This window comes from Balaenoptera acutorostrata, chromosome 10 (assembly GCF_949987535.1).
Source record: "Balaenoptera acutorostrata chromosome 10, mBalAcu1.1, whole genome shotgun sequence".
NCBI lineage: Eukaryota > Metazoa > Chordata > Mammalia > Artiodactyla > Balaenopteridae > Balaenoptera > Balaenoptera acutorostrata.
The window spans coordinates 71,643,985-71,670,939 of record NC_080073.1 but is presented as its reverse complement, the minus strand read 5'-3'; the positions used below and the strand labels follow the sequence as shown (position 1 = coordinate 71,670,939).

General features: G+C 56.5%; 2 protein-coding genes across 2 annotated transcripts; both read left to right on the top strand.

Annotated features, from left to right (window-relative positions):
- The first annotated feature begins 5,091 nt into the window (after positions 1 to 5,091).
- On the top strand, positions 5,092 to 11,522 carry KCNK16 (potassium two pore domain channel subfamily K member 16). Its single transcript, XM_007197920.2, has 5 exons — positions 5,092 to 5,304; positions 8,695 to 8,809; positions 9,840 to 10,006; positions 10,827 to 10,992; positions 11,305 to 11,522. Exons 1-5 carry the CDS (start codon positions 5,092 to 5,094, stop codon positions 11,520 to 11,522), a joined length of 879 nt encoding a protein of 292 aa, XP_007197982.1.
- A 1,849-nt stretch (positions 11,523 to 13,371) lies between these two features.
- Positions 13,372 to 25,661, top strand: KCNK17 (potassium two pore domain channel subfamily K member 17). Its single transcript, XM_007197921.2, has 5 exons — positions 13,372 to 13,644; positions 16,776 to 16,890; positions 19,504 to 19,664; positions 20,109 to 20,283; positions 24,971 to 25,661. The coding sequence occupies exons 1-5, from the start codon at positions 13,372 to 13,374 to the stop codon at positions 25,276 to 25,278; spliced, it is 1,032 nt and encodes a 343-aa protein (XP_007197983.2). The 3' UTR covers positions 25,279 to 25,661.
- The last annotated feature ends 1,294 nt before the right edge of the window (positions 25,662 to 26,955 follow it).

The following is a 26,955-nucleotide window of genomic DNA, read 5'->3' as shown; positions in this document are numbered from 1 at the left end:
CGTCCAGCTGCTCTGTTTGCTCTGCATCCTCTGCCCACTGTACGTGAAATTGATCTTGGTGGGGGGGTGTTTTTCCTCTTTTTCCTCCAATCTCCCTTATCACTGCCGGATGTCAGGCCACACTCTGCCATCAGGCCTGGCCATGTTAGACTCTCCATTAATTGATTTTGCCCTCCCCGCTTGGGAAGCACAAATTGGCTCAGCCCATTAGCAGCAATAATTCCCTGAAAGGGATTATAAATCATGCCCTGCGGCCGTCCATTGCTCACGGACGGAGTGGTGCCCACGTGGGGAGGTGTCAATGTCTGACGGGCAGCAGAGGTCCCTGCAGGCCTGCGGGTTCCCTCCTAAACCTGCCCAAGCCAGGCCACAGCCAGGCAGGGGAGTAGCCAAAGCAGGTGCCAGCACACAGAGGGCAGCGACTAGCGTGTACTGAACGAGTGAAGGGAGGGAGGGGCGGGGGCTCCCTCTGGGGCACGGAGGGCTCTGAGGACCTCTCGAGCTGACCTCCCACCAAGTCCACCATTACGGCTCCGTTCTTTAGCTCTGTGGCCCCCTTAAACCAGAAGAGCTCCTGGGAAAGACTGTCTTAAACTCCAGCCAGGTAATGCCCTGCCGGCAGGGAAGCAGCAGCAGCAGGGGACAGGTGGGAGGACGCCCTCGACAGGGGGTCCACAAAGGAGTGGAGGGCTTGGCCCACAGTGACCCTGGCACCCCTTCCTGCCCAGGCCCTGAGGGAGGGAGGGCTCCAGGCCGGCTGTGCCAGCCCCCCTCCCCTACCTGTCGCAGACGCCCCCCCCCCCCCAGCTGCACTCGCCCCTCTCTCCCTTCCTTTCCTTCCACCTGAGAACAACCACCACTACCTGCGGACCATGTCCAGACCCAGCGAGGATACTCGGGCTAAAGAGGTTGCTAAGACGTAGAGAATAGACGTGAGGACTCGGGGAGGGGGAAGGGTAAGCTGGGATGAAGTGAGAGAGTGGCATGGGCATACATACACTACCAAATGTAAAATAGATAGCTAGTGGGAAGCAGCCGCATAGCACAGGGAGATCAGCTCGGTGCTTTGTGACCACCTAGAGGGGCGGGATAGGGAGGGTGGGAGGGAGACGCAAGAGGGAGGGGATATGGGGATATATATGTATACGTATAGCCAATTCACTTTGTTATACAGCAGAAACTAACACAACATTGTAAAGCAATTATACTCCAATAAAGATGTTTAAAAATAAATAAATAATAAATAAATAAATAAATAAATAAAGAGGTTGCTAAGACCTGCCCAAGTCCCCCAGACAGCAGCCGCTAGCTTTCCAAACGGTAAAGAGAGAGCTCTTCACATGTGGAGCTTCTCCAGGACAATAAAATGGGACCTGATTGTCACACAGGCAGGTGTAAGTACAACCCTAGCTTAGAGCTAGGACGTAGCGAGTCTGCAGTGACAAGATGACGGCCAGTGCTCTCTCCCAGTCTCTCCAAAACACGAGGAGGAAACAGCCAAGGGGGAGATTTGTGACTCCAGACGCTTTCTTCTGCCCCAAGACAAGCCCGCTTCCCAGTGCGGTGCTGTCTGGGAAAGCTCTGGGTGCAACGAGGGCCTTCCAGAAGATGGTTCTAGACCCCCCAGGTGGCCTCAGGGACCCAGAACCAGCAGGACTGCAGAGAAGGCGCCCGCAACCCCCAGACAGGGCCCCACCTAAACCGCAGGAGGATGAGGTGCTGCAGGGACACCTGGCCTGCCTTCCACACACTTACGGCGTCGGGATGTTCCTAACATGCAGCCTCCACGTCGCCGCTTGCCCCTCCACCCACTGTGTGTGTGTTGTGCTTTGGCCTTAGAGCAGATGAGGACCCCCGTGTCCTCACTACCACTCCCTTGATCATTCATACACTTGAAAATAGTAACAGCCTACCGCTTGCTTTCGTTTCCTATGAGACTTCTCTCCCTCCCCGCCCGCCCCCCGTCTCTCATTACACAAACCATGGTTGCTTGCCCTGGACGTAACGCCCGTGTTGTCTGCCTCTGCACCGTCCCTTCCAAGTGACACCTGTACGTGCGATGCCGCCACCCCTGGCTGGGGCCCATCAGCTGAGGGTCGTGCATGACCCAAGGACGGCCAGACAGCTGTGAAGTGGCTCACATGAAAAGGTGCTCTTAGACCCCCAGCCTTTGAGAGGATTTGAGCCAAGCAATACCAAAAGAAAGAAGCAGGGGGCAACGGGAGCTGGTGCTGACTGGATGCCGGGGTCAGCCTGGAGCAGAACTCAGCAGAAGGAGGGAGTCATCACCGCTGGGCCAGGATGAGGGGAGGGGGCACCCCGAGGGGGTGGGCAGCGCACGTTAATGGGGGAGAGTTAGGAGTGAGGTCATGGCCCAGTTCTTCCAGAACCCTGGCTGCTCCCGGCTTCCTACCACGAATTATTTCAATTACTTGAGATAACCAGAGTGTGTTCCTATTCCTTCCAACTCAAATAAGCCTTGAACAATTAAAAGAAAAGAAAACTCATGTAACCATTGGGAAGTAACACTGGCTTAAACAAATAGGACTTATGTGTCAAACTTTCTTAAATCTCAAGGGACTTCCCTGGTGGTGCAGTGGTTAAGACTCTGCACTCCCAACGCAGGGGGGCCTGGGTTTGATCCCTGGTCAGGACACTAGAACCCACACACTGCAACTAAGAGTTTGTATGCCGCAACTAAGGAGCCCGCCTGCCACAACTAAGATCCAGCACAAATAAGTAAATAAAACATTTTTTTAAAAAAAGACTTTTTTACATCTTGAGGTAGGCGTGTGCAGGAAATCAGCTGAGCGTCTTTGCGATGCTCTTGACCTTCCCTCAAGGACACGAGGTGGCTGAGCAGGTGCCGTCATCTGTGCGTTCAGGGCAGATGGGCGGAAGGTGGGGCCCGCTGCAGCCAAACCCTTGGTCTGGATGGAACACCTTTGCCCCGCACCTCCGCAGCTGCCTCTGCCCACATCTAATTAGCCAGAACTGGGTCACAGGTGGCCCCAGCTGCAAGGGAGCTTGGAAAGTGGCTGCGAGGGGCGGTCAATCCCCTGGCCCCCTCCCCATTTCTGGGCCCCTCTCCTCTGCTTTAACGTGAGTTTGCTTCCAATGGCCTGGCAGCACCTGGGGCTCCTCAGTGGACGATCCACCGGCTCCTGGAGCTGTTTTGCCTGTAGGTGCAGAGCCAGGGATGCCTGAATGACTGTCTGGGCTGGGAATATGAAAGCACAGACTCCCTGCCTCCAGGGAACCAACTGGGTGTGCTTCACCAGCCAGGGCTCCCCAGGAACCAGGAGGAGGCCGGGACTATGGTGCCTTGTTTGGCTTCACTCGCCCCACACCCCGATGCATCTTCACTTACTCCACTGCCCGTACACAAAGCCCCCTCTCAGGGCTGTTCCTGAGACAGCGAGGAGTAGAATTATCATGATGGGTGACATCAGTCATGCTCCATTGCCTGGGGCTGACATGTACAAACGTGGGATTCTGTTAGCCGAGAAGGAGGGAAAGGCTATCAGGCTGGCAACTCACGGTGTCTGCTGGCGCAGCTCATTACAGAAAACACCGGAAAACACAAGCAGAGAATTGACAACCCTCACACGCTGCTGGTGGGGATATAAAATGGTATAGCCAGTTTGGAAAACAGTCTGGTGGTTCCTCAAAAAGTTAAACGTAGAGTGACCATGTCACCCAGCAATTCCACTCCTAAATACATACAGGGGAAAACCGAAAACATACAGCCCCACAAAAAAAGAAAAAAGAAAAAAAAAAAAACTTGTACACGAACATTCATAGCAGTATTATTCATAGGAGCCAAATATCTATCAACTTATAAGTGGATATGTGAAATGTTGGTACATCCGTGCAATGAAATATTATTCAGCCATAAAGAATGAAGTACTGACACTTGCTACACTATGGATGAACTCTAAAAACATTATGCTAATTGAAGAAGCCAGACACAAGAGGCCACCTATTGTATGATTGACTTTATATGAAACGTCCGGACTAGGGAAATCCAGAGACAGCAAGTTAAAGGTTGCCAGAGGTCAAGGGGGCAGGATGGGCAAATAGAGGTGACAGGTAAAGGGTACAAGGTTTCTCTTTGAGGTGATAAAAATGTTCCAAAATTGATTGCGGAGATGGTTGCAGGACTCTGAATATACTTGAACAGAAAAACTATTCAATTGTATACTTTATCTGTGTGAATGGTAGTATGTGAATTACATCTCAGAAAAGCTGTTGCAAATACACACACACAAGCGAAGAACAGAAAAGAGGAAAACACCCTCGATTCCACCCCCCAGAACGAACCACCATTAACACCCCAGGGCCAGGAGGTACTTTTAGCTTCTTTTTATTCCCATGTATATCTCACCAACATAGCCTCCCAAGCTAACCTGCTAAAGATTTCAAGCAAGGAAAATTTTCAGCAAAAGCTCTAAAGCAAGTGCATCCAATTGATCAGGAGCATCAACCCTCAGACAGTTCCTGATCCAGACCGTCACTTGTATGTTTGCTTTGCCCCAATTTGCTACCCAGTTCCCTCATCCCCCAGGTTCCCCCAGTAGGCGGGTCCATCCTTCTAGCTCCATTTCGTAGCCAAGGCAACTGAGTACAAGGTTTATTCACACTCATTCTGCTTTCTTCCCAGCACCTAAGCTTGGGGGCTTGAAGCTATCATGGGTAAGAAGCCGGGGGCTGCCAAGGGGCCCTGGGCAGAATGAAGGGGAGCATCTGATTTGGCCCCAAAACGCCCATCCAACTTGGAGGCAGAAGGTGAGACACGATGGCCTCAGGAGGACCATTAGGTCTCTGAGGGGGTCCCTGCCCCTGACTTGCTGCTCTCCATGGAAAAAAAAAAAAAAAAAAAAAGGCTGGGCGGGGGGTGGCAGGACTGTTTGCACTCCCGGTACTTAGTGCAGCCAAGCTGAGCTGCACTGTTCAAACAGACTCCCCAGCCTCTGGACACCTGTGCCGAGGAGGGCGAGGCAGGCAGGAGGCTGGGCACAGGTACCTGGGCGCATCCCACCTCTGAACCCACAGCCAGTCCTACGGTCCTGGCAGCGTCCTGGGCACGCCATGCCCCGCACCAGGCTCTGCAGCTGCTGGGGCGGCCAGGTGCTGCCCCTGCTGCTGGCCTATGTCTGCTACCTGCTGCTCGGCGCCACCATCTTCCAGCTGCTGGAGAAACAGGCGGAGGCTCAGTCCAGGGACCAGTTTCAGTTTGAGAAGCTGCGCTTCTTGGAGAACTACACCTGCCTGGACCAGCAGGCCGTGGAGCAGTTTGTGCAGGTGAAGGGAAGATGCTGGTGTGGGCCGGTGGGCAGAAGAGGGGTCTCGTTGCAGGTCCAGAGCTATCACTTATGGCTGAGGCCCTGTTTGGAAGCAGGGTGTGGTGGGAACAGAGAGCCAGATGAGACCTAGTGCCGGATTCTGGCCCTAGGTCTACAACCGGATTGCTGTGTGACATTGGGCAAGTCACTTAACCTCTCTGGTCCTCTTCTAGGAGAGAAGAATAACCTTATATGCTGCAGACATTTGACAGCTGATTAAAAGCGCTTTCTAAGCTGCCACTTGCTGCATAAATGTGAACTGTGTGTCAGTGCCATCAACGCTGCACACATTTCTGCCCGCACACTCCTACAGCTTCCCCTTCCCCAACTCCGGGGCTGCTGCACCCTCTGCCCTCTCCCCAGCTCACACCCCTGTGCTGACCACACTTGAGTTGGAGACACAGATAAAGGTCAGGAGCAGCCGCCACGCCTGCCGTGGAGCCGGGCTTGATGAGCAGCAACTGGGGTGACTGAGCTACGGTGCCCCCCGGGCCTCTCTCTGGTGGCAGAGCGGGTCACCCCTGCTTGGGCCCCTCTGTACAAACTCTGGGGCCCCAGCACCCTCTCTCCCAGAAACCAGGCAAAACCAGGGTGTTGTGAGGGGAAGGTGAATGCACTGGAGACCAGGGGGTTGACTGCTCCCACCCACCGCAAAGGAACTAGCCAGCTGCGGAATCATCACAATAGCTGGCATTTATTGAGTATTTACGACGTGCCCAAAACAGTGCCCATCACGATGGGATCAGACGAGTCCTGATCCATCGCCTGGGGCCCAGTGTTTTACATGTGTTTCCTCATAATTATAGTACCTATCTCTACCACTGTCTCCAGTTTGTAGGTGGGAACTGGGGCACAGAGAGGTCGAGTACGTTGGCCAAAGCTACATAGTTAGTGGTAGAGGCAGAATTCGCACCCAAGCTTGGCTGCTCTTCAACCCAAAAATTAGCATAAGTGCAGGGGGCGGGATACCGCCTAGAGCAGCAGTTCTCAAAGTGTGGCCCCCGGACCAGCAGCATCGGGACCACCTGGGAACTGGTTACAAATGCCACCGATCACTCCCCACCACAGACCTACTGAATCAGGAACTAGGGGGCGGGGGCAACAGGCTGTGTGTTAACAAGCCCTTCCGGCCACACTGATGCCCCCTCAAGATGGAGAACAGCTGGCCTAGGAGACGAGAGGTGGGCTGGCCTAGGAGATGAGAGAACGCTCCAGAGCTGTGAGAGGCCCGTCCAGGCCCTATTCTCCCAGGAAATGAGGCTTCCGGCCTCTGGCTTCACTTCCTTGCTCCCCAGCAGCAGAGGGCTGAGACCACAGCACCCCTATCGGGGCTGGGAAGGATTCAGGAGCCTCCCAAGACCCAGGGGGTAAGGCAGAGGCCCTGGAGGCCCTGGAACCACCTCCACACTCAGCCCCAGGTTAGAGGCGAAACCCAGGAGCCAGAGAGCGGGGGAAGGATTCATAGCTGGGGCCTAATTAGAGACACAGGCTGGACCGCAGCCCCGAGGGAGGTGGCACTGATTAACAAGCCCCAGGTCTCCCCAGAGGTCCTCAGCCCCCTTGGGAGGGACCCTCACTCACCAGGGTATGTCTAGCTGAGAGGCAGAAGAATGCTAGGATAAGATTCCCAGAGGGGAATTCTCTGTCGGCCCAGTGGTTAGGACATGCACTTCCACTTCAGGGAGCGTGGGTTCCATCCTGGACCAGGGAACTGGGGAACTAAGATCTCGCAAGCCACACGGCATGGCCAAAAAAAAGGAAAAAAAAAAAAGATTCCCAAAGAACACAGATTACAGTTGCCCCTCAGTTTCTGCGCGGGATTGCTTCCTGGAGCCCCGTGGACGCTCAAGTACCTGACAGCCAGCCCGCTGTATCGCGGATGTGAACCTCGCAGGTGTGGACCCCATGGATATGGAGGGCCAGCTGTACTGTTCAGATGACAAGAAGGAAGAAAGCTATAAACAGTAGTAAAAACAGTATTGAAGACCGACACCATGAGGAAACAAGGCCTTGCCCAAGGTCCCGGGACTCGCGTCTGCCTTTCTCACCACGTGCGGATTCTTAGAGAAGAATGGACGGTCCGCATTGGGCGCCCCACGCCCAGTGCCCTCGCCGACATCACAGCCCCTCCTGGGCAGAATGGAGACCCTCAGGCTGGAGTACAGGACAGCTGGGTCCAGGGCAAGTGCTGCTCCCACGTGTGAGGGTCTCTGGGGAGCGGGTATGTTCTGGAATGTTCAGTCCTGGCCTCTCTGGGTGTGTGGGAAAGAGAGGGAGGCCAAAGTTCACATGGGAAGAGGCCAGTTCTGCCAAAGTGAAGAGAAGCAGACAGCCTGTGTCAGGACACCCAGACTGGCCTGGCCCTCAGGGGTCATCCCACCCCGGCAGAGCTCACTCACCCAGCCAGTGGGGAAACGGTTCCCACAGGAACTGGTGGCTGGAGCTTGCCCTCCCCCACTGCCTCCTTCCTGCCTTTAGGGCTCTACCAGGTGGTGAGGCTGCACTGCTGCCCTGGGACAATTCACAGGGGAGGGGGAGGCGGAGCAGATGGGCGAGGGAGTCCTGCCCACCTCCAAGAGGGCTGGGCCTGGGGACAGAGGGGCTTAGGCTTGAGCCTGTGGGGTTCTGGTTCTGTAAACAGCAGCATGCACACACGTACAACATACAGCACTCATGCACACGCCACATGTATACAACACACCATACATATACACCACCAACACACACACACACACACACACACACACACACACACACACACACACCCAGAGGACCTTTGCCCTGGCCTCTGATGGAATTTCTCCGGCAGGCCTGGGCTGGGACTCACTAGGGGGCAGCAAAGGGCAAGGCTGCCAGCTCACCTGGAAGCTCAGAGAGCGCCGGGTTCTCTGTCCAGAATCATCAGCCCCATGGGAGGGCAGCCCCATGGCTTTCCCGTGGTCCTGAACCTCAAGTTCCCGAGTAAGCCGTTCCAGGAACATCCAACCTGAAATTTTCCCATTGTTCTGACCACCCATGGGGTCTCACCCTCTTGGCTGTAGGTGGCATCTCCCACCTGCACCCCACTCCGTAAGCACCCTGTGCCTCCTTGGGCCCTTTCCCCTCCACCAGCCACACTGACAGCCCATCTCACTCAGCCCTGGCCAGTGGAGCAGGCAGTGAATTTGGACTTCAATGACCTTGGGCAAGTCAGCCAATCTGAGCCTTAGTTTCCTCTTCCATGAAATGGGAATGTGACTAAGAACATCACCAGGTGAGACAACACAGGAGCACTCTGCAGAGAGCTTGGCCACCAGCGGGTGCTGTCAGCTCCCCTCATCCTCCCACCCCATGCCACCCCCCCCAACAGGTCATCATGGAAGCCTGGGTGAAGGGCGTGAACCCCAAAGGCAACTCCACCAACCCCAGCAACTGGGACTTCGGCAGCAGTTTCTTCTTTGCAGGCACGGTCGTCACCACCATAGGTAAAGGGTCAGGGTGGAGAAGGGCACCCTCAATGCCCTTGCTGAAGTTTGGGTTCCCCAAAAGCAGGTGCTGAGACTAGGATGTGTTTTATCTAGGAGACAATTCCGGGAAGCAGGACAAGTGGGAAAGTGAGACAGGAAAAGGCAACGAAGTTTGCAATAATGAGCAGGGGACTGGTTAGGGCGACTGGGTTCACCAGTGCTGGAGACCCTCTGAGAAGCTAAGGAGAGCCCTGCCAGGGGTGAGGAAGCAGGCGTATTTATCTACCAACTCCTGCCCCTGCTGGTTGAGGGCTGAACCCGGATGTATTAATTTTCCTGTATTTTGGACCTGCCCAAAGGTCTCTCAGGTAGAGAGAAGCAGGGACTTGGGGTAGGGAGTCCTCTGCGTGTACAGCAGCTTTCCACCCAGCTGCAGGTGCTATCCCGGTGTTCCAAGGGGACAGGGCATGGTCAAGCATCTGCTCTACCCCCTCAGCCAGAAAACCCACACCACCTCCCACAAGGAAACCCCAGACCCCACTAACCCCGGTCTCCATATCCATTCAATTAAGTCCAGTTCCACACACCTTCCTTGAACTCAGGTGACATTCAAAGCAGATAGAGTGGAGATTGGAGAGTATGAACTTGGATCAGACCCAAGCTTGGCTCTCAAGGAGCTTCTGATCCAATAAAGAAGGATAAGATAAGCACACCAAAAACAAGAGCACAGGGCAAAGTAGAATATTAGATAGGAATGACACAAAGCACTGTGGGAGATCACACCTAGTAGGGAGGAAGAGAGTGGCAGTCAGGAGGGCTTCCTAGAGGCAGTGTTTTTGGAGATGGGCCTTCAAAGACAAGCAGGATTCTTACAAATAGAGATCATTCTAGAAGAGGTTGAGAAGGGTGTTCACAGGAACAGAGGGGTTTCCCCTCACCACGCCCCGACTCCCAGTGGTGATGGGAAACCAATCTCTGCCAGAGTCTGTCAGGGAGGCAGTTCTGAACTCTTCCTTCCCCATATTTGCACACCCTCCTTCCCCTGCAGGATACGGGAACCTGGCGCCCAGCACGGAGGCAGGCCAGGTCTTCTGTGTCTTCTATGCTCTGGTGGGCATCCCGCTTAACGTGGTCTTCCTCAACCACCTGGGCACAGGGCTGCATGCCCACCTGACCACACTGGAGAGGTGGGAGGACCAGCCCAGGCGCTCCCAGGTAGGGCCCCTCCCTCCCCACAGCCCCGCTGGGGCAGAGTCTGTTGCAGGTGGAGTCCTCCAGAAGCTGACACTGAGACAAGAGTTTGGCTAGCATGGTATTAGGGGTCAACACCTATGGAAGAAAAGGACTGGGCAGAAGGAGAAGTTAAATTGTGTTGCAGGCTGGACAAAGCCTTGGTCCACCCCTCGAGGAGCTCGGCATGTGCCGGCCGCCCCAGCTGTCCTGCAGTGGGCGCTGACATGGCCAGGACTCTGCCCTGGCCTCAGTCAGGCACTGGGAAAGTGTGCCCTTGGGCCAGGCTGAAATACACCCTGAGGGAGCTGCCGGCTGGAGGCCACCTGCCAGTGGCTTGGCAAGGTCTTCTTTGAAGGGGGATCTATCTGGGTGGCACAGAACTCCAAAAGCAAACTCCACGCCACCCTGAGCACCACCAGTGCCCACCTGACATCTGGCCCCTTGCAAAGCTAGGCACGCTAAGAAAGCAGGGGTGCAGAGGAATCTGGGACAGTTCAATGACCATCCTCCGTCCCAGATCTGAGTTCCCTGGGGGCCTGTACATGTGGACCCCACACCTGAAGGAGTCTCCAACTTGACCCACCAACACAATCCCTCTGACTGAATCTTTCCCTGGCCTGGGCAAGATAACACACACAGAGATACAACCCCCATCCCAGAGGTCTGCAGGGCAGGACAGGGCAGGGAGCTGGCTATGGCCCAGCCCACTTCCTGATTTGCCCCAGAACCCCGCCCCCCCCCCCCCCACTTTACAATCCTGGGCCTTCCAAGTGGACTCAGAGACAGACTCCTGCCCTTCCAGCTACTGCAGACCCTGGGCCTGGCCTTGTTCCTGGCCCTGGGGACGCTGCTTGTTCTCATCTTCCCGCCCATGGTCTTCAGCCACGTGGAGGGCTGGAGCTTCTGCGAGGGCTTCTACTTCGCCTTCATCACCCTCAGCACCATCGGCTTCGGGGACTATGTCGTCGGTGAGAAAGAGGCAGTCACAGATCTCAGGGTGGGGGCCACTGGGATTCGGGGGATGGGGAGATGTCCGCAGGGGGTAACTACTGAGGACCAGAGAGCCCCTGGTTACTCAGGGGAGACAAATACTTTGTGAGGTTGCTGTGAATTCTCACAACATCCTCAGAAATCGCTGGTCTAGGACCCAGCACCCTTTCCCCCAGGGACCTCCACTGTTGATCCTTGTTATGGGGAGGCTGGTGGGAGCCCCTATGGAACCTGGGGGGTGGCTGTGCCCTCAGACCTCTGGCATTTATCATGTCCCCCTTCCCTGCCAGGCACGGACCCCAGCAAGCATTACATCTCTGTGTACCGGAGCCTGGCAGCCATCTGGATCCTCCTGGGCCTGGCATGGCTGGCACTGGTCCTTCCACTGGGCCCCCTGCTTCTGCACAGGTGCTCCCAGCTCTGGCTGCTCAGCAGAGGCCTCAAGGAAAGGGGAGCCCCGGAGACTAATGGGCTCCCTAGACCTCAGAAGATGCCCATCTCTGCATGAGGCCCCCCAGTGGCCACAGAAGCCCCTCCCAGCATCCCCAGTCACCCCACATGCCCCCTGGATTTCCTGCCACACCTCCTCCTCTGCCAACCCACTCACTTCCCAGCCAGAGCTGGTCTCGGGGGCTCTCCGGACAGAGAAAGGAGACAGGAGCGTCCAAGAAAGTAACAGAAAGGAGAGGTAGAGACAGGATGGGAGACGGATGTGTGTGGTGCAAGATGTGCGCAGTTGTCCCAGAGCCCCTCCCTCAAAAGTGACCCGAAAAAGTTGAATCTAGACATGGATCACCGTGGCCAAATCTCCACCGCCCTCCCTGCATCCTCCTCCCAGGAGACCTCATTCACAACAGCAAACACAGGGCGACTTTATTCGTGCCTCATTTGATACGTGCACAGTGTGCTGTCAGGCCCCCACTGTGTGTCAGGCACTGGGCCAGGCTCTGGGGCAACAACAGTGAATGTTCCTGCCCTCCAAATGGAAGGACTACACAAGCAGAGAGGCAGCCCTGACCCAGTGGCCAAAACCCCATGACGAGGGACAGACCTGGGTATGACAAGTGCCCATGGGACCAGCTGGCAGGGAGGGTCAAGGATGGGAGAGGGCCAGGCAGGGACTTTGGAGCCATCTTCATGCAAATAGGACGTCTGCCCTCAGGAAGCTGCCAGCCGGAAGGGTAGGCAAGCTGCTCTAAGCCTGCCAGTTCCCCTTGCCTACAGGTCTAGAGTTGTCCGTGAACAAGGCCTGGGCACGCTTGGGTGTCCCGCCCACTTTCCTGGGCATGGCCTCCCTTGAACCCCTCAGGGCACCCCTTGACCTCATCGCCCCTTCTGGGCTCTTAAGGGCCTTTCCAAACACTCCCTGGGAAAACACCAGCCAGCTGATCCCAGGAGATTTCCAGGAAATGACCTCCGTGGAGGCCCAGCATCCACTGGGAATACCCTGTGCATCCTGGCCTCTCTCCTGCCAGATTGTGACATCTCTGGCCAGAAGGAAAGGAGAGGTTTACACCAGTCCATCTCGAGGCCCAACTTCACCAAGGACTGCAAACCTTTCTCAGCAGGACAGGCCCATAAGTGGCTGGGGACCTCTGGACAGGACTGAGACAAGGCTGTGAAGCAGAGGAGGCTCCGGTGGGACACCCAGGGAAGGATCTACAGCAGCAAGAGACCCAGGTTACACCCAGGACTTCCTAAGACAGAGGAGAGGCCTGAGAAACTGAGGACCAGGACTCTTCACATACCCTGGACCCTTCCTCCATCCTGGGTGGAAGAGGGAGCGAGGGGGCCTCTTCAGAAGCAGGGAATGGACAAGCCCACTGGTCAAGGCCCCTCTTGCCTCCCAAGTTCATGGGCAAGTGGTGATCGGCTGGAGCCCCTCATCTTCGGGTACATAAAGGAAAGGATGGTGATGGGAGAGACCCAGAGAGGACCTGACAGGCAGCAAGTCCATGGCAATAGTCCCAGGGCCCCAGGACAATAAACTTCGCTTCCACTTTCTCTTCACTCTGCGTGCGGTCTGCAGGAGTCCCTCCCACTGTTTGCTACAGGACGCTGGGAGGCTCTGGGCCCCTTCTCTCCCAGCGCCTGCGGTCACCCAGCAGCCCTACCCTTCTCCCTGAGCTAGGCCTGCCTGGGGGTGGGCACTCTACACACATTCGAGGCGGGGCCAGATGCCCACAGCTGGGCGTCTTTTTGTCCCTGGGATTGGATCCCGGTGGGGGTGGGGCAGGGCTGTCCCATTCCCCAGCACGCCTCCTCTGCTGAGAAAACTGGGCACAGGCAGGCGCTGGCTAAAGAAGGGACCAGCCCAGCTCCTTCCTAGCTCTTCCTTTCCGCCTCAGTCCTGGTCCATGGCTCCCGGCTTCGGCCTCCCTGCCTCTCTCGCTGAGTGCAGGCGGAGAGCCCGGGAGGCGCCCGAGGGCAGGGTCTGGGGCTGCGCGATGCCGGGCACATTGCTCCTGCTGCTTGCCTACCTGACTTACCTGGTACTGGGCGCCGGCGTGTTCTGGCTGCTGGAGAGCCCCGCGGCGCACGATTCCAGCGAGAGATTCCAGCACGACAAGTGGGCGCTGCTGCGGAACTTCACCTGTCTGGATGGCCCGGCGCTGGACTCGCTGATCCGGGTCAGGGGCGAGCGGGGCGGCGCGGGCGCGCGGTGGGGCGTAGTGGGGTGGCTGGCGCAGCGGAGCGCGGGGTGCACAGGCATGCGGCGAGAGGGCACGCACCGGCTCCGGTCAAGGCAAAGCCGGGAGCACTTCTCCAAAAGAAAGTGGAGGGCACAGACGCGGGGACGACCGGAGGCACGCGTTGCCGAGTAGGGACCCCAGAATTGGGCTGGACCCCGATGGAAAGAGCCCAGCTCCGGTGAGAGCAATGCGCAGCGCGGCGCCGTGAGTCCCCGGTTCGGGGCGAGAGGGCGTGACCCTCCCTGTGCAGAGAGTTGCGTGGCGCACACACCCGAATCTGGGGACGAGAACGACAAGGGGCGCACTAACGGGGTCCAGAGCTGGCGGGGCCGACCGGGTAAGGGCGGCGTAGGGTCAGAGCGCGGACCGCGCGGCGCTGTGTCGAGGTCGGACCGCGGGCGAAGGGCGAAAGGGCACCCTTGGCCCCTTCCACTGGAGACCCAGGTGCAAATTTGAGAATTGGGGGCGAGGACGGCAGAGAGCGCTGGGCGTTGTCTAAGGATGAGCAAGCCCGACAGCACCACGGTTGCAGTCTGGGAGGAAAGGGGTGCAGGGCACCCTTCTTTCCCCCCCGCACCGTGGCTAAGTGGAATGGGGCCAAGGTGCACGTGCCAGCGTCCGGGGACTCGAAATGCGCAGACCCGGGTCCGAGAGAAAGAGCGCAGCAGACACAGGGGCGTTCCGCGGCTGAACCCGGTTTTCTCCGAGTCTTAGGGCTGGGGGGTGGGGGGCGGTGGACGCGCCGCCCCAACCGCGGAGGCCCGGAGGGGCTGAAGGGGGCGGCGGGTGGGAGTATGCAGAGGTCACGGAGGACAGAGACTGCTGAGGGGGTGGGGGAGACCCAGCGGGGCCTGGGTAGGAGGACGGGCAGGCGAGGGTTCTTCCGGGCAGGGCCTCACAGATGGACGGAGGTCTCCTTCAACTCTGGGCAGGCGACGAGGGACGGGGCGCTGCTCGGATTTGGCGGAAGCATCAACGCCCCATACCGTGGCTTGGTCAGCGGGTGTAGACAGCTGCGCCCCGAGCCCGACATCCCCACCCTGCAGTCCCGGCGCCTCCTCTGGCGAGGAGGGCAAGGCCTGTGTTCCAGAGTCGCCAGCCCAAAGCTAGTCCCCAGAAGGTAGCAGGGAAGTGTGTCGGGTGGGAAGGGACGGGGGCACTGGATAAGAGGTAGAGTCCTGAGCCCTGGGACTGGGCCGCTGTGGCCAGGCCTGGAGCTGGACAGGGAAAGGACTATCTCTGTTAAGAATCTGATGTGACACCTCCACCCGCTGCATCTCAACTTCTACAAATACAGCCCGACTGCCTAGTCCTGGGGGCTGCATGACACGCCCCTTGAAAAGGTGGTGAACTTCAATTACCAGCAGCCTGGGCCCAAGGAACGTGACAATGATGGCAACGGGAATGATAGTAAATGCTTCTGTGTGGCACTTACTGTGTGTCAGGCACTGTTCCTACTGTATTAACTCGGTTCATCCCCACCTACCTCACAGGTAGGTGCCATTATTATCATCCCCATTTTAGAGATGGAGAAACTGAGGCTCAGAGAGGTTAAACACAAATGCACAGGTTCATAGCCAGGGCACTGGGGCTGTCAACCATGAGTACTGCCTCAGTGCAGATCTGTGTACGTGGGTGTTTCCCAAGGATCCCTGGGGGGCTCTCATCTCTTCCTCTCCACGCCCTCCTGCTCCACCCCCACTTCACGTCCTTCCTCAACCCCCTGTGGATTCAACTATCCCCAGGAGTAGGGATGTGGTGTCTCCAACCCAGATCTACCCCCTGAGTGCAGACATGTGCGTGCAACTTCCTAGCGGCCCTCAAATTCCCGCAGGGTCAAGAGCAAGCAGTTCTCCTCCTCCCAGCCCTGTTCCTCCACCTGTTCTAAATCTCTGTCCTTGGCCTCACCTCCACACACCTTCACAGAGTTCTTAGATGCTTCTCTCACTACCCACACCAAATGAGGCCAGAGCCCTGGGCTTCTGAATATCTTCTCTCTGTGCCTTCTGGACCACTCTGTGCCAGGATGCAGCCCAGGCCCTCTCCATCACTCACCCCTGCAGGACGCTCTCCCCTTCCCAGCTGCCAGCATCTTCTATGCTGCCAGTTGCCACAGAGCACACATACCTGAGCTTGCCTCCCCTTTGCTCAGTGACCTTGGGGGAGGCCTGCCACTCCATCCCTGGCATGGCAGAGCCAAGCATGGCCTGGCTGCCAACTACCTTTCAGTCTCCCTATTCTACATCCCAGACCCAGTCCTCCCTCCCAGCCTTTGCTCCTGCGGCCCCATTTACCTAAACGTCCTTCCACCAGGAACAGTCCTATCCGACCCTCAAGGAAGGCCCAACTAAAGCATCACCCCCTCCATGAAGCCTTCTGCCCCTACCGCCATCAGAATGTACACTTTCCCTGTCTGTATTGCAATAGCATTATATTTGTGGTAATGATGATAGCAATTGCTAACCTTTCCCATGTTCCATGTTCCAGACTGTTCTAAGTCTTTACACCTAATACCTCATTTAATCCTCAACGACTCGATGAAGTGGGTGCGATTAGTACTCCCATTTTACAGAGAAGGGGACTGAGGAACAGAGAAGTTGGATATCTTACCCAGGATCATGCAGCTGCACTGCCTGTGTGCCTAAAGCTGCGTGGACGGCACTGTATCAAAGTTAGTTAAGTTTTTGGCTCTGTCCTGCTGAAGACTGAGGTCATGTCTCCTTTATCTTCAGGTCCCCTAATACACCACATGCTGGGACCGACCAGGGCTTGTTGCAAGAACAGGAGTGAGCAGGGGAGAGAACAAATGGGGTTCTTCCGGCCAGTGAGATATCCTGGGCTGACCTGGGTTCTGGGGTGAAGAGAGGGGAAGGAGCTGTCCCCATGGTCCCTGCCCCTGGGGAGCCCCTGGTTGGAGGGAAAGAGGCTCCTAGCCCCGGACAGGCTGGGATCATTGTCATGAGTATGTGTGTGTGTGTGTGTGTGTGTGTGTGTGTGTGTGTGTGTGTTTGGGTGCAGGGGCCCCATTGCCCCACAGAGCCTGGTGGTCACTACAGCCTCTCCCCCAGGGCATCATCCAAGCCTACCAAAATGGGGACATCGTCCTCGACAACACCACCAGCATGGGGCGCTGGGAGTTTGTGGGCTCCTTCTTTTTCTCCGTGTCCACCATCACCACCATCGGTAAGAGCAGGATGGGGCCGGGGGGGGTGGGGGCTGGGGGGGTGGCCTCCCCTGAGGGACAGGGCACCAGTTACTTTCGGAGGGGTTACTAGGGCCTCCTGACTCTGATCGTAAACAGACACAGCAGCGTGGGCACCGCCTGGGAGCAGAACCCTGGGCTCACTGAAGATGTGCTGAATCGGCTTCTGCATTGCACCCAGGTCCCCAGGAGGTTTGTGAAATGCTGCTCTGGGGACTTCTGCCTCACACAGCCTTTCAGGCAGCTGAGGGTCCCCCGGGTAGCAGTAAAGATGCTGCTGGGCACTGTAAGTGTCCTGGTCTGCTCAGCCAAGCCCACCCAGCACTCAGCCAAGCCCACCCAGCACTCAGTCTGGGATAGGGAGTGGTAAAGGCGGAGGGGAGGTAAGGGAAAGTTGGGGAGGAAGGAGGGGCAGAAATCCAAAAAGAGCCTTTTGACTCCCTGTTCGCAGCCTTGGGGAAGGTGGCCCTTCCCACCTCTCCACAGCTCACTAAGGCACCCCCTCACCCCCATCACCATCCTCTCCAACGCCTTTCCTCCCTCACACACCTGGACCCCTGGGCTAGATCTCCCTCCCCCATCTCTAGGCCTGTCCTCAGGAGAGCAGAGGTGGAACTTGTCCTGGGTGGGTGCCTGGGGGCTGTTGTTTGGGGAAGAAGAGTGGCCTAGATCCCTCCGGCTCTGACACCCAGGAAATAACTCCAGAGGGTCTGCCCCATCACCCCGCCTGGGCGCCCGGCCTGAGCGCTTGCATGACACCAGACTCACCACCAGGCGGCGGGCGGACACCACTGGTGGCTACCACCTCCGGCCGTCATCCACGCGCCAGGAAACTCCCAGTCGCTTCCTCCCCAGAGTGAAGCCAGGCAGATGCACCCAGAGGACTCTCCCTGTGGCTTTAAATCATACTTCTTGGAAGCAGATCTCAGGCTGCCGGGGGCTTGGGAAGTCCTCCACCTTGAAGCAAGCATGCTTGGGAGGCCCCTCGACTCCATGGGCCCTGCACCCCGGAAGGTTGGGGCAGGATGGTGTTTATTCACCCTTACACCCCCGGGTCTAATACAAGGCCCGGCATACAGTGGGTGCTCAACAAATACTGACATAACTAATTCCAAAAATACCCATTCTACCACCATTCATTGAGCTCCAGAGCAGGAGGGGATGTTGATGCACAGTCACTGTGGGCCATGTCTCCCAGATGTGCGGGGGTTTCTCATCTCTGAACCCCACACCCCCTACACCCTCTGCCCTGGGCCCGTGACTTCAGCCCACCTAATTCCGAGTTTCGCAGCCTCTCTCTTCCCAGCTCTACCATTCCTAATGTGGACTTTGTCCCTGTCTCTTCTCTCCACTCAGTGCTGCCCTAAAGCTGTCTGGGCCGGCTCTGAGGGGGAGGAGGGCCGGGGAAAGGGTCTCCACCCTACCCCACACGCCTGGTCTACGTACCAGGCACCGTAAGGAGCACTTTTATACTTGAGATCTCATTTTGTCCATATGGTCCAACCTTCAAGGATAAGGCTTCTTCTTCTTCTCACGGATGAGGAAGCTGAGACAAAGAAGTTGCACAACTTCCTCAAGATCATGTAGCTAGTAAGCCACAGGTTTGGAGTTCAAAACCCAGCTGGGGGCCATCCTTGCCCTTTCCAACAGCACCTACCCTTAGGGTGGGAATTCTAAATGGCAGGAGAAAAGAGACAGCCATTCAGAGATGGACAATAGGGAAGTTCATGATTCTGATTCCGACCACACACACACTCACACGGGGACACACACACACACACACACACACACACACACACGGAGAAAATGCAGACAAAGGAGGGGGAGAGGGGAGATGGGAGACCGGGTACGTGTGGGACAGTCCACGAGGGAAGGAAGGGGTCCTGAGAGGCACAGCAGCGGGCTGCCCCCTTGGCACCCCTGTTACCCTAGGACCAGCACCCTGGGAGGGCTGTACTTTCCAAGCCCTAGAACGAAACAGGGTCTGACAGGCACACAGATACTTCTGGGCCAGCAGGATGGGCCTGAGCCCTGAAATCATTTATCATCTATAAAACCCATCACCAACTTGCTCATTTATTCACTCAGCTACCCATCCATTCATTCAACGAAAAGACTGAGTCCCTAGTATGGTCCAGATAGTTCTAGATGCTGGAGATACAGTGATGAGCAAAGCCGGCAAGTCCCTGCTGCCCATGGGGGGCTGATATCCCATTGTGAGGGAACGCATGAGAAACTAACAGATCTATCCTGAAGGAAGTGGCTGGAGGCTCTGCAGTCTCCCGCACCCCTCTCCCGCATCCCTCTGCCCACCCAGGGAGGGAGGAAAGGAAGCGAGGACAGACGGGATTCTCACACTGCGTGGTGTGAGCTCATGCACACAGCCCCTCCTAGAGCTTCGGTTTTCCAGTCTGTCAATCTGGGCATAGTCTGCACTGGGAAGGGTGGCTGAGGCTGGACTGAGGGAGCAAGTATAGCGCCCTGCATGGGAAGGGAAGGCCATGATACATACCAGCTGCCATGTCCGTAGCGGGTTAGGAACGGGGGCCCCTGAAGGTGGAAAGGCCCCCTGAAGTGTCCCCCTCTGGCCTCAGGCTATGGCAACCTGAGCCCCCGCACGATGGGCTCCCGCCTCTTCTGCATCCTCTTTGCTCTCGTGGGAATCCCGCTCAACCTCGTGGTGCTCAACCGACTGGGGCATCTCATGCAGCAGGGGGTGCACAGCTGCGCCCGCGTGCTGGGGGGCACCTGGAAGGTGAGGGGGCTGCGGGAACAGGGGCGAAGGACGGGTCACTTCTAGAACGGGGGGGCTGTGGAGGGAATCGGGGCCATGGATGGCCAGGTTGTCACAACCCAGAGGGAGAGTCTCTGGTAGAAAATGATGGCCGTGGTGTACAAAAGGGTTCACTGGTGGGAGCAAGGGGTCCTTCTGGGAATCGGGGTTGCTGGCGGGAGTGTGGTGGGGTTGGGGTCACTGCCCAAAACGGGGGTCTTCAGTAATAAAGGGGCATCAGTGGGGAGACACAGTGGGACCTGGAGCTAGCCAAGGCCTTGTCCAGGAGCCTGGAGAACTCGCACCAGGTGGAGAGGCGGTGGCGCCCACCCTGCCGTCGGCTCGGTACCCCCCCAGGCTGTCTGCCCCCGGCCCCATGCACTGAGCAGAGGCCTCATGGGGGCTGGGCGCTGCGTGCACCCTCAGGACCCGGCCAAGGCCCGGTGGTTGGTGGGCTCCAGCGCTCTTCTGTCCGGCCTCCTGCTTTTCCTGCTGCTGCCCCCGCTGCTCTTCTCCCACGTGGAGGGCTGGAGCTACGTGGAGGGCTTCTACTTCTCCTTCATCACCCTCAGCACCGTGGGCTTCGGCGATTTCGTGATTGGTGAGAACCCCCAGCGGGAGGCGGGAGAGGCGCCCTCCACCCATCTGCCCGTAGTCCGCGTCCCTGGGCACCTGCTGCGTGCCAGGCCCTGTAAGGGTTTAGAGGCCCAAAGTCCAGAGGACGCGGGCTTTGGCAGGTTCAACTTGCCTTTGTGGTGTGATAGGGCTAAGGTCACCCAGCTAAAAGTGGAGTTTGAACCCTGTGCCTCAGGCTGTAAGCCCCACTTCTGGCTGTCCTGAAAAGCCTGAGGATTCCACAGGCGCACCTATTATTCTTAAAGCTCATCAGATAAAGGGGGGCCCTGAGTTCTCTCCCCCGTCCATCGTTGTCCCAGGGTCTCTCCTCCCCACTTCACCCCGCCCCACGAAATGCCCCTGGGTTCAGGGCCACGAAGCCCATATCACAGCCCAGGGGGTCTGGCAGAAGAGTCTGGGAGAATCAGAAAATCCCAGCCTCCCCTAACCCCCAAACAATTGGCCTCCAAACTCTGTCAGTAAGAAAGGGCTGTGTGGTCCAGAGGGTCCAAGGTGGGGTTTAATCAGTGGTCATCACCCATCGTGGGCAAGTCAAGGGCCCCCCGGAAGCGACTGTCCTTGCATAAAAAAGCTGTGGCAGTTGCCCAGCAGGTGGCAGCAGAGGGACATTCTGCGGGGCGCAGGGGTGGCTGGACCCCCAGCTCAGCCCCATACCCCTTCACTCCCCGCCCCTAAAAGGGTCACCAAATGAGCAGTGGCCACTGGCACCACCACACTGGCCTTAAGGGGCTCTGTGCCCTCCTTCAGATCTCTGGCCCTAAAGTGAGGAGGAGGCCCTGCCCTTCTGCTCTCCTTCAGAAACAATCAGAACCCAGCCTGGAATATTGAAATGAGGTCCTACCAAAGTAACAAACAGCTAGCCCATTAAGCAACCGAGAGTGATGATTGTTACCACATTTTACTGAGGAGGAAGATGAAGCTCAGAGAGGCCAAGACGTTTGCCTGAGATTGCACAGCTAGTAGGATATGACTTCTGATCTGACTCCAGAACTCTTAACCCTTTCCAGACAGCCTCACATATCCCCTCTCTGGGCCTCAGTGTTCCTGTCTATAAAATGAGGGGCTGGGCTAGGTGATGTCTAAGACTCCTCAGTGCTTTCTGGCCTGTGTGCAAAGTCCCCTTCCCTAAACCTCTCCTTCCCCAGGAAGCAAGGTCCGGTGTCAGGGGCATCGTGCTGCCCCTTCCTGATATCCTCTATCTTGGAAGGGAGGCTGTTGCTCTGGAAGAGAAACTTTGAGACAGTTTCCTCCAAGTGGGTCAAGTGGGTCATGCTATCACTCCTACCCTCAGAGAGGAGAGATGTATCTGAGGAGAGCTGAGCCCACCATCCCCAAGGGCCGCATCTGCCCCCCTCAGAGCTGAGAGAATGAGTTTTGGATATGTCCTCTCCTCTCTGTTCCCACTGCCATTTCTCTAGTCTAAGCAGGGCTGTTGCATATGGCTGGTTGTGCAGGTTGGGCACTGCACAACCCTAACTGGTTGCTATTCACACAGAGCACGATGAGGATGGCACCCATGGACTGGTACAGCCTCTGTCCTTGTCCTCCCTTGGCTCTTATGACCTTTAAAAATGACAAGTGCTATCATGTCACCTGCCCAGATCCTCTGAAAACCTTCAGTGCTTTCCTGCAACAGCTGCCCCCCTCCACTGACTGCCCTCCACCTTACCCCAGGGCTCAAAGGATGAAACAGTGATAGTCCTAAACCCACAAGTCCTTGTTCTCTGAGGGTGCCCAGTGCAAGGAGGGGGGAGGAGAAGAGGGAATGGGACCCCCAACTGCAGTCTCTTTGTGGCCACAGATCACTAGGGCTCCCAAAGTTTGGTCCTAGATGGGAATAGCTGACAGCAGGCTCCCCTAGAAGCTTGTCTGGAGGAACCTTTATGGGGTTACTGAGGACACTCTGTGAGGATGTCCAGAGGCCCCACAGCCCCCTGAGGGAAGGCAGGGCAGGGGGAAGAGGGGGCAGGCCTCTCTAGACATGGGCAACCTGGAAATGTGAGGCAAGGCCTCTGCCACCACCGGGGGGGCGGGGGCGGCAGAGACATCCACACAGCTGCAGGAGTGAGGAGGGCTGATCAGGGTCCCTGCTACCCCGTGAGCCACCCTGTGGGGATTGGCAGGGCAGGGAGGCTGGTGTATGAGGCGCAGGGCCCCCAGAGTCCCCTTCCACCAAAAACTCTGACTGAGAAGGCCTGGTATGAACCCACGAGGGCCCTTTAAGTCCAGAGGGACCGCCGGGCAACCCACTCCCACCGAGTGGCAACAGGCAGGACTGTCCGCTTCACCACATCTCCAGAGATGTGCTACTCACACTTTTCCCTCTGCAGACATCTCAGTGTCTCGTGACAAGTGACCACACGTACCCTCACTTGCCCTCTGTAGATCACACAGCCCCGGGTTGAGGCTGTTATGGCTGGGCTGGTCGGAAGAGTATTTCATGGTCGCCCATGTCCAGCGTGGAAGGGGAGAGCTCAGAGCGGAGAGGGAGGCAGGGCTCGGTCACATAGAGGGCCTCACAGGCCGAGTCACGGATTTTGGACTCTGTCCTAAGACTAAAGGAAAGCACTTACGGTTTTCAGAGGAGCTGGGCAGGTGACATGATAATACTTGTCATTTTTAAAGGTCATAAGAGTCAAGAGGGGACAAGGACAGAGGCTGCAACAGTCCATGGGTGCCATCCTCATCATGCTCTGTGTGAATGGCAACCATTTAGGGTTGTGCAGTGCCCAACCTGTACAACCAGCCCCCGACTGCCTCATCTACAGACCCAGAGAGGGGAAAGAAGTTGATTAAGGTCATAGAGCAGGCAAGCCAAGGACAGATCTAGGATAGACTCCCAAGCCAGGGATCCTCATACACATATGTTCTAGAATCTTCCATAGCTCAGAGGGGACAACCCACCCTCACTTCTTCCCCATGTCTCTCAGCCTTCCTTGTCCTCCAGGGATAGGGCGAAACCCCTTTCTTGGATGGGAATGCTGAGGTCCACCACCTGGACTCTGGGCGTCCACTGTCCTGTGTCAGCAGCCACAGGGCGTGTTGTCTTCACAGTCGCTCCTCTTGGCCGCAACGCCGTGGCCAGCACAGCCCCCAGGTCCCAGCCGCATGCTCCTCCCTTGCCTCACAGCCTCCGCTTCCCCCAATTGCATTTGCAATTCCGTTGAGCGCCTTGCCAGCTGCCAAGTCTCCTGCCACTTATGATTTCGGCTAAAAAAAATGAAATAAGAGGGGAGAAGAACACCTCCTCCCCTCCGTTGCCAGGAGCAAGTCGAGCTGACGGGCAGCCGGGGCAGAGAGCTGGCTCACGGCTGATCTCATTTGGGACCGCCAGCGGAATGGTGGCCGTGTAACCCAATCAGCCTAATCCAATCCCAGCTCCTGCCAGGCGGTGATGTCGGGCCCAGGGCTGCGGGCTCATCCCCGAGCTGGGGGGCCCAGGAGAGGGGCTTGGGCTGGGGAAGACAGAGAAAAGAGGTTGTGTTGGGGCCAGCAGGGCAGGATAGGGGGTGGACAGAGGGGTGGGTGGTACAGGGAGTTGAGACAGATGACGATGTCAAGGAAATAAGAGGCCAGATCTCTGCCCTTTGAACAATCCTGATCTGATAAGATAGACCCTCCAGCAGAGGGAAGAACTAAGAGATGGAGTAAGCTCTTGACACAGCTTCTCTAAGCCTCCATCCGTCCCCTCCCTCACTCATTCCTTATCCAGTCCTGACTGTGTTGGGGCACAGTGTGGGGATCCAAAGGCGAGGAAAGCAATCACCTGACTATAGGTCTTGCATGCCAGGCACCATCCTGAGCACTTTATGATATGAACCCATGTGATAGTCGCAACAGTCCTAGAAGGTGGACACTCTTGTTGTCTCCATTTTATAGATGAGGAAGCTGAGGCCCAGAGAGGGTAAGTAACATACAGACTGTGGGAGACAGGGGCCCAGTCTAGTCTCTGGGGAGTAAAGTCTGAGCTGAGATCCGAAGGGTGAGGAAATGAAGAGCGTTCTGAGCTGAGAGGACAGCAAGTACAAAGGCCCAGGGGCAGGAAAGATGATAGATGGAGAAATGGGGGAAAGACCAGGGTGACTAGAGCACAGCACTCAAGGGGGAGAGGCATGCAAAGCGAGGCTGGAGAAGCAGATGGAGGGCATTGAGATGAGAATGTAGGATGAGAATCTTCTTCCTAAAGCTCCTGGAAAGCTCCCTTCCTTCAGACATGAGAAAACGAAACACAAAAACAGGCCAGCTACAGAGCAGGCATTAGAATCTCTTGGAGGGTTTGTCAAAACACAGATTGCTGGGCCCACCCCCAGAGTTTCTGATTCCATAGGTCTGGAGTGGAATCCAGTCATTCACATTTTTCACAAACTCTCAGGGGATGCTAATGCTGCTGGACCCCACTTTGAGGACCACTGGGATAGAGCACAGAGTCCTTCAGAAAGACAAAGAGGAATTTTAGCTTCTAAACCCTAGGAGTTAATCCAGGGAGGCTTCCTAGAATCCAAGGGAGGTGACCACAAGATCAGCAATCTCAACCCGGTCTGGACTTCCCACATTCTGCTCAGACACATCAAGCCATGTATGTCTGTTTCTGTTTTGGGAACATGGCCCTGACTTTCCCAGGTCTCTGTCCTCTGACCTTGCTTCTCCCCCAGGGATGAACCCCTCCCGGAATTACCCTCTGTGGTACAAGAACACAGTGTCTCTGTGGATCCTCTTTGGGATGGCATGGCTGGCCTTGATCATCAAACTGATCCTCTCCCTGCTGGAGGCCCCACGAGGATCGTATCCCTGCTACTGCCACAGCTCTAAGGGGAAATTCAAGCCCCGAAGCTGGAGGCAGGGCCTGGATGGGGAGGCAGATCCCCACTCCCCACAGCCAGGCTGCTATCTGGAGGGACCTGTAATCATGAATTGCCCAGAACCCTCTGTTCAAGTCTCATGCTCTGGAAAGGACAGCTAGCTATATTCTATTTGTTCCACCTTCTTCTTCAGCAGCAAGATCCCTGATTTTAAGCTTGGCATAAGACCGCCCAGACTAAAGTCTACATTTTTTGGTCTTCCTTTAAAACTAGGTGCAGCTATATGATTAAATTTTGCCCAACAGGATACACAGAGAAGTATTCTGTGTGACTTATTACGGATGTGACTTTCAGTGTGTGTCAGATGCTCCTCTTTACCATGGCCTTCTTCTAGCTGGCTGCAATGCTGATATGGTGGCTGGAGCTCTGGCAGCCATGTTGCACCATGAGGTAGAGGCCATGTTTGAGATTGGTGACACAACAAGATAGAAAGAGCCTGGATTCCTGATGTTTGCAGAGCCACCATAACAAACCTGGACTGAATACCACCAGACTTCATTTATGTAAGAGAGAAATAAATGTCGATCTTATTTAAAACACTATTAATTGGGTTTTTCTGTCACTCATAACCAAATCTAATTCCAATTCCGGATGACACACACACCAGAGACAAAGGCAGCTTCTGAGACTGGAGTATACATAAAGAGAAATCACTCCCTCCCCAGGTGAGTTTGCCCAGGACTGGTGGAGGGAACGGACTGAGGGTCGCACTGCAGGCCCCCACAACCCCAGAGACCTTCCAGGTAAACTCACTAAAGATTTGCTGATAACTCTCAAGGTTGATACAGCCAGCAGGCAGCTGGTCCCAGTTCGGCTGCTAAATTCTTGCTCTATAACTCACTCGCTCACACCACAGAAAAGCCCAGGACAGGCCAGTGGGCTCCTCCTGTCTCAACATGCTCCACTGCATTTGAAGGCTCCAACCACAGTTTGCAAAGCCAGGTAGAGTTTGCAGGGGTCACTTCTGTTTGCAGAGCATCTCACCCTAAGCATTTCTGTCTCTCACTCAGGGTTGCCACTAAAGCAGCACATAGCTGTGTGGTCCCCACCTCACCCAGGAACCCAAGCCCAGCCAGGATCCCCTGGCAGTACCAGCCAGCACCTACAGATCACCTGGGGCAGCTGGGTTCTTGGCCTCAGTGGGCATCTGCAACTCTGCTCCCCTCTGCCATCCTATAGGTAGCATCACAGGGACCTGGGCGGGGGGCCTCCATGTGGCCCCTCCCTGTGACAAACCCCTCAGCCTCAGGGCCCTCCTGGAACTGCGTCTGGGGCAGCCTCTTGGCCAGGGAAGAAGGAAGGGCTGTTACACCATCCAGCTTGTGCCAACTGGCCTGGGCCAAAGTGGACCAAGGCCAGACCCAGGAGCAAACACCAGCGAGTAAACAGCAGGGTCCATGCCCACTTCTTAAGGCCCACAGGATGGGCAGAGGAAAGTGGAGGTGAGGAAGAGATTACTGGAGGTCTGGAAGTGGCATCCCTTGTATTGATACTTAGCACACTCCAGAAGGAGGACCTAGCAATTCAAAACTGGGAGAGAGGGAAAGACTGGAGTGCTGGGTTGGCCTCTGTGGTCCCAACTCTGTCTTGCCTTGAACCCCTTTCTCCTCATGCCTAGCCTCTCTAGACAGAGTCCCTCTCTCCCCACCAAGCCCTTCACCCATGCACACTCCTGCCCCTGCTCGGAATGCCTGCCCCAGAGGGAACTTACAACCTGTGGTGCTGGGGGCGGAGCAGAAGAAGGCTTCTTGATTGGCCATTTCCTTACAGACGTCTGC